Source organism: Enhydra lutris, unplaced genomic scaffold, assembly GCF_002288905.1.
Source record: "Enhydra lutris kenyoni isolate GAN:26980312 unplaced genomic scaffold, ASM228890v2 scaffoldscaffold40, whole genome shotgun sequence".
NCBI lineage: Eukaryota > Metazoa > Chordata > Mammalia > Carnivora > Mustelidae > Enhydra > Enhydra lutris.
In genome coordinates, this window is record NW_019154124.1 from 1,923,835 (window position 1) to 1,930,824 (window position 6,990).

Consider the following 6,990-nt stretch of genomic DNA (forward strand, 5'->3'; position numbering starts at 1 on the left):
CATTTGCAAGCATCTAGAAGGTGGAATGAGACACTGGAGAGCTGTCTCCCCACAGTTGGGAATGAAGATAACCCTAGAAAGCCTGCATTGATCTTTTGCTGCCTGGTAGTAACTTCTTTTTACATAGCCAAAGTCTGAAAGATCCCATTATCCTTAGCAACAATGGCTTCTTGGTAACTTGAGCCTGCCCTCTCTGACGAGTTGTTCCTCAGCAGCCCAGCCAGCCAGAGGGGGGTCATGGATCTTGCCACCACTAGAGACAATGGCATCACCCCTGAAATCTCAATTTGGAGCTCCCTCTCTCAAACCATAGCCTCCTATGGTCCAACTCCATGTCCTTGCTCTGAAAAAGACTCAGATCTCTCATATTTTCCTCAAACCACCCCCTGCTTTTGCACATAGACACGGTTCAGAGATGAATCTTGGACTTTACCTAAGACAAAGAATCCGTAAGAGATGTTCCTAATTTGCTTTTCACCATAATTTCAAACCCTTCTATATTTGCACCATTTGTTCTTTCTTTTAAAATGGAGGAGATGTCCTTCCTGTCTTTAAGAAGCAACCCGCCTACTTCTGTCCTTGAACCCCAGCTGCAGTCTCCCCTTCTCACCACTTTCAGTTTCTCCTCCACCCTGGGGGGTCTTAGATGTCTTTCTCTCTACAAGGACATTCCCACCAGTCCCCAGATATATTCTAGTATCTCTTCTATTAAAAGAAACCTATACCCTCCCTCATACTACCCTCAATCCCTTACCTCTCTCTGGTTACAGCCATTTTTCTATTCTGCTTCATAGCAAACCTTTTCCTTCTTCTTCTTTTTTTTTTTTAAAGATTTTTTTATTTATTTGAGAGAGAGAGAGAGAGAGCGTGTGTGGATGGGAGCAGGGGGAGGGGCCGTGGGAGAGAGAATCTCAAGCGGACTCCTGCACTGAGCGTGGAGTCTGGTGTGGGGCTTGATTTCACCATCCTGAGATCACGACCTGAGCCTAAACCAAGAGTTGGACACTTAACCAGGTGCCTCACACAGCAAACCTTCTTAAAGGCATTGTCGATGTTCCATCTTCAAACTCTCCCCTGAAGAATATGACATGCCCCTCAATCCTTTTAAAAACAGCCTCCTCTCTTGGCTTCTGACCCTTCATGCCTCCAACTGCTCCTTCTCTCCAGCCCCCTGAGCCTTCTCACAGGTCTCCGTGGCCCTCCTCTTATCTTCCAGACCTCTGAACGGTCCTGCCATCTATTCCATCTGCCCTACCTCCCTGGGTAGTCTCAGGCATTCCCACTCCCTTAAAGACCAGTTCCACACAGATGCGTTCCTGATTTTTCTGCCTAGCCCAGACCTCTCCTCTGCTCTTCACACTTGTAATAGCTCCAAGTCTACATTGGGCATTTCCGCTTGGAGGTCTCCCGTACATCTCAGACTTAGCATGTCCAAAAGGAAACTTTTCTCTTCACTTTCCATCCCAAACCTGATCTTCAGCCATTTTCATAAGTGACGTAACCATGTACGCGGTTGTTCAAGCCAACAACTTTGGAGCCATCTGGGACTTTTCATCTACATGCTAAATCCATCAGTAGACACCAGTGATTGCTCCAAAGCCCGTTTGAGATCTCTGCAGATCTCTCCGTCTCCTGCCCGAGCTGGTTTACGCTGACACATCTGTCCTCCGGGGCTGGGAGTGGGGTGAAGCAAGGCAGGTCCCCGAGGCACAATATTCAAGGAAGCCTCGGGAGAGCAAGTGCCTCCCTGCCTCCTCCTAACCCAGCCCCACCCAACCTTATCTAGCTCTGTTCCCTCTCCCCACACACACTGACCCCGCCCACATGAGAATTCTTCCTGTAGCTCCCTGGAAAACACTGAATTCCTTTTCGCCTTGGGCCTTTGCCTGGTAACACTCTCCCTTCTGCTCCTTCCGTGGCCTCCTCATCCTCTGGATATCTGACTAAATTTCATCCCCTGAGTAAGGCCTTCCTTGACCATTCAATCTCAAATACATACTCCTTCCTCCAAGTCATCCCTAAAACAGAGCATTTAATCCAATGCAATGGACTAAATCTATAACAATCTATAATTATTTGTCCATTTTATCTCTTTATGTAATTAATAATTAATGCCCACCATTTGAAAGGAACTCCTTGAGCTCAGTACCTGTGCTTGTCAATAAATCACTGAATCTTCAGGGCTGAACACCTGGCATACAGGACTGGTTTATAAACACTATTAAGTGAGTGAAAGATGAATGAATGCCTGAATGAACCAGGTTAGCCTCCTAGAAATTTACATTACAAAGATAACTTTATAGAGATAGAAAAAGGCTTAATGGACTTCCATCTATCGAAAAGGAGTTAACAATTATTTTTGAGGATTAAATGACATAATCGGCCAAAGCCCTTAGCATAGTGTCTGGTACTTAATAAACAAAATTAAAAATAGGATTAATTCTTATAAGATACTTTATGAAAAGTTGGGAGCTAGAGCTTGGAACATCATTTTTTTTACATATAAAGATGATTCATCATCAGAAAAGCAACTCAGTCCTCTTCACTAAATGTTTATGAGGCCATCTACTTACTACTTTGTACCGGTCTCCATGCCAGGTACCAGCTAAACAAACATTAATTCGATGGTTCCTGTCCCCTAGGAGTCACACAGTGTTGCTACGTCATAGCTTTTAGAGTCCTCTGTGGGCACGTGGCATCATCGAACTAAGGTACTGCCCAGCCCTACCTCCTCTCCCACACACCTTTGTGACTGAAACCATGGTGGGTCAGCCTGGGGCTCCACATGGGGGCAACAGAATTACCCTCCTTTGTGGAAATCTCCCAGGCTTGCTCTGAGTAATCTTAAGAGCTCAATGGGCAAAAGTTTATATTGCTCAATGACTGTTAACTAACTTCTGAAATAGTCCATTTTCAAGCCATCCTTCCACCCACATCCCCATCTGGCTCTACTTCCCATCAAGGGGCCGTCTCAGACTTAACCTTCACAAAAACTCCATCTGACAACTCAGCCTCCAGGAAGCCATTCCCAGTCCCCTAAGGCAGGGTTGTAAGCCTGGAGGAACGCTCCCCTCCGAGGCCTTGTTACCCCTGTCACAGCCCTTGTGGAATTGTTATTATCCACTTTCCCATGGACCATGAGCTCCTTTAGAGCAGCTTATTCACATCAGCACACCTAGCGCCTGGAGCGTACTAGATGCCCCATCAAATTATCATATATAAATGATACTTCTGTTTTCATGGTCCAGGGGCTTTGTAGAGTTGTAGGGGCTGGGGGAAGGGTAGGAGAAGCAAGACAATGGGGGTGGGGGACAGAGGAGAATGCCCATACTTGCAATTCACCAACTATGCAACAGATTTCTAAGATGCTCATGAAAATATAATATAAAGCCTATTTAAAACAAAACAAAGCAAAACAAAACACCTCTGTTAAGACATTTTGCCAGAGATTTTAAAAAAGGGGATAGATTTAAAAAAGGAAGGAGGACAGAAAAAAATGCTTATGGACAATACTCCAGACTAAAACACTACCTTCACTTTCCCTTAAACCACCTTCAAATTGCAGGTCAAGACCCATGTGTGGGATGCAAAATAATGTAATGGACTGCAATGAGTACTTGTAAAATATAAGTAGAATAGAAGAGGACAGAATAGAAACAGAGTAGAAACATATAGATAGAAACATATCATTTGTAGTGAGGGGTAATATTATTTCAAGAAACTTGAGATATGCATGTGCAGGTCATGATGTGATATTTCTTCCTGTGAGTTGTGGTTCACAGAAGTTGGGGACCCACTGCTCAGATGCTAGGGCTTTAGCTGAAGCCCTGCAGCTTGAGCAGCAGCAGGGTTTCCCGGCCGGAGAACTCTAAGGAAGAGGGAAAAAGAGGCAAATCTGTCCACTAAGGGGCTCTAGAGGAAAGGTGAAGATCTCAAAGGGTAAGCAAACACTTGGTACAGACTCCTGGGACTCAGAAGGAAGTTACGAACTGCTGCTGGAGGTTGTGACTCTCAGTCACTTGGAAGCCAAGTCCACCAACCACCTTACCTTGCAGCGTGCCCACTAGCCCAGTACTAACTCCTGAAATGATGTCACTAAGCAGCCATTCCTTGATTCGGTATTTGGGGAGCCAGTCCAAGACGGGCAGAAGCGTCTTCAGCACACCAAGGCCTCTCTTTCTTGAACAACTGTCAAAAGGCAAGAAGACTTTTTTCAATACCATCTCTGTCATGACCAATTGCAAAGCACAAAGTTTTGAGCAGGACTCTGCTGCTCTTTATAACCACTTAGAAAAAGAATGAGAAGCGCGTGTCAAATCCTAATGCTCCAGTGCTGACCATGCTTTTGCCAAGAACTCTACGCTTTTAAATGTGCTGTACTAGAAAACACAGGATTAAGTGTTCCCTCCCCTCTCCCACCTTTGTAATCCTCTGAGAAAATATCCCTACACAAGGACCCATTTTCTAGACCAGCCACAGAACGATCAATGTGGAGTCTCCAACCGGAGATTAATTTTCAGACTTCTAGCCCAGGCGCCTTCTTCTACTACTTCTTTCTCTTTAAAGAAAAAATAAACATGCTCTCTTTATTTTGGCAGTACAAGCTTGGAGCCAGTTTATGCAAAAATCTTAACAAGATAAATGTACACTTTGTTGTACCTTTCTGCTTAGTATTTTTTAAATTCAGCACCCTATAGTTAAAAGAAAAAAAATATGTTAAGAGTGGGTGGACATTATCTGACTTCCCATCTAACTGAACTTTTTAAATTATATTTATGAGACAACTGGAAATTTTGACTTTTTTCACATTAAGGATTATTTTTTTAGGTGTGATAAGGGGATCGTGGTTATTTTTTTAAGAGTCCTTAGAAATATATACTGAAATACACACAGACAAAAAGATACACAATATAGGATTTGCTTCAAAAAAAAAATAGTGGAATGGAGGCAAGTGGGTGGAGATAAAGCTTGTCTGTTGAAGCTGGATGGTGGCTAAAAACATGGAGGGGGCTTCATTAGTCTACTATGTCTGCTTTTGTATATACTTATGTTCTGTAATAAAAGATTCTTAAAAAGAAAGAAAATCTGGCGGCAGTTGACACTTCTCTAGTCCTTTTTGTGGTACCTAATCACAGGCCGTTTGGGTTTAGGGAGTGATGGCAGGTCTCCCTGGGGGTCCCACTGTCTGACAGGGGAGAACTTTGGAGTACACTCTCCTGGGTTCCAGCCTTCATTCCGGATCTCCGAATGGCGTCCTGCCTAGATGAACTTGGGGCTTTCAAGGACTCCTGGTTAGGTGATGGGTTTACCCATCATTTCTTTTTAATCGGGCCCCTTTTCCTCCACTGTCCTCAGCCAGACCTTCACGAGAAGGCCGCAGGGATCTCCTGTACCCCAACGCGCACTCCAGATGTCCCGAAGAGAGGAAAAAAAGAGAGATGGGGCACCCGGAACACACTGTCCCCAAAGATGAGTTTCCGGAACTGGACTCTATTCTGGCCGAGAATGACGGAGCCACCCTGCGACCAGGAAGGACAGCAGTGCGGATGGTTGAAACCCGGGCGACCCGGCAGGGTGGCGCGCCATCCCACGCGGGGTCCCCGCGCCCACACGCCGGGCCCCACTACTGCTGCCCGCGCCCAGCCCGCCGCGGCCGCTACCTGCAGCCCTTGGCCAGGCTCTCCCGCAGCGTGTTGCGCTCCTGCAGGCGCCGCTCGTACTGCTGCTGGAAGGCGAGCTCGCTGTAGACCGGCCGCGACACCACGTAGCTGCAGCTGTACTCCGGGAGCGGTGGCGGCTCCAACCTGCTGCCGGGCGCCTCCATGACCTGCGGGGAGGAGAAGGAGGAGATGGAGCGGGGAAGGATGGAGAGCAAGGGGCGGAGAGGCGACCGCCCTTAGCGGTCGCTTGGCCCCACCTGTTGCAGCCGCTCCCGGAGCGCCTGGTCTGCGCGCCGCGGTCCTGGCCGCTCCAGGCCGCCGCCCCCGGGCGCGCACCACCAGGCTGCGTCGCGGCACGTGAGGACCTTCGGGTCCCGTAGCTTGCACCTGCTGCCCGGGGCTCCCGGACTCTGAAGAGGGTGAGGCCCGCCTTGGGGTCTTCCGGAGCTCGACCCAATCCCCACCCGTGGGCAGCCAGGGCGCTGTCCGCGTCCTGAAATCTCCCCAGATCCCGGCCGGAGCCCGAGCGCGTGCGGGGACGGACAGGGACACTGTGAGCGCTCCTCTCGCGTCGCACCCGACCAGGGCACAGCCCCAGGCGCGCACCAGGAGAGAAGCACCGACCCCCGGGCGGGGCGTGGAAACTCAGCCACGTTCCCCGGGTCCCGAGGCTACGTGCTGCAGGCGGATTCCAGCAGCGGGTCGCAGTTCTCCCGAGGGCAGAACTTTGGACAGGTGGAGCAGACCTCTTGCCCGGGCCTGTTTTGCGAGCCTCCTTCTTCGCTCTCAGCTGCTCAGAAAGAAGGCTGTGCTGCCCCCTGCCCGCCCGTTCCGTGTCCCCGCGCTAGTCCCATCCGCGGCTAGCGATGCCTCCCGAGAGTTAAGCCAGAGCTGGGTGGGGTAAGCGGCATCCTCAGCGGCCAGCTCACCTGTGTCGGCTGGTGGCCCGCCCGGAATGCCCCCGGGACCGCCGTTCCGCTGCCTTTATAGCGCTCGCGGAAGGCAGTGAGACGTTTTATTTATGGAACAACAGAGACACCTTAGTCGAAGAGAGGGACGCAGAGGCAGCCGTCGTTCCCCACCTATTCTTTCCCTTCGCCGAACCCGGAAGGCCGAGAATCTCACTGGTTGTCACGCGAGGGCCCACGGGATCCTCACTCACGTCCCGATTGCTAACGCGGGCTGCGAAGTCGGGGTTGGGAGAGGGAAACTTAACTTGTTACAGGAGAGCAGAGCCCCGCCCTGTGTGGAAAACACGACCGCAGGGAGCGCTGACCTTGGCTCCTAGGTTGTGTGAATCGAGAAGCTCCGGTCAGGCTCTCATACTGCT

At 49.4% G+C, this 6,990-nt stretch overlaps 1 protein-coding gene across 1 annotated transcript in view; it reads right to left on the reverse strand.

Moving 5' to 3' along the window:
* LOC111155329 (solute carrier family 26 member 4) overlaps positions 1 to 6,603 on the reverse strand; it is a 47,407-nt gene extending 40,804 nt beyond the window's left edge. Inside the window, exons 1-3 of the mRNA XM_022515473.1 lie at positions 6,590 to 6,603; positions 5,661 to 5,827; positions 4,049 to 4,188 (exon numbers count right to left, since the gene is read on the reverse strand). Coding sequence (XP_022371181.1) covers positions 4,049 to 4,188; positions 5,661 to 5,824 — 304 coding nt within the window. The 5' untranslated portion in view covers positions 5,825 to 5,827; positions 6,590 to 6,603. The remainder of the gene's footprint in view (positions 1 to 4,048; positions 4,189 to 5,660; positions 5,828 to 6,589) is intronic.
* Positions 6,604 to 6,990: the final 387 nt, after the last annotated feature.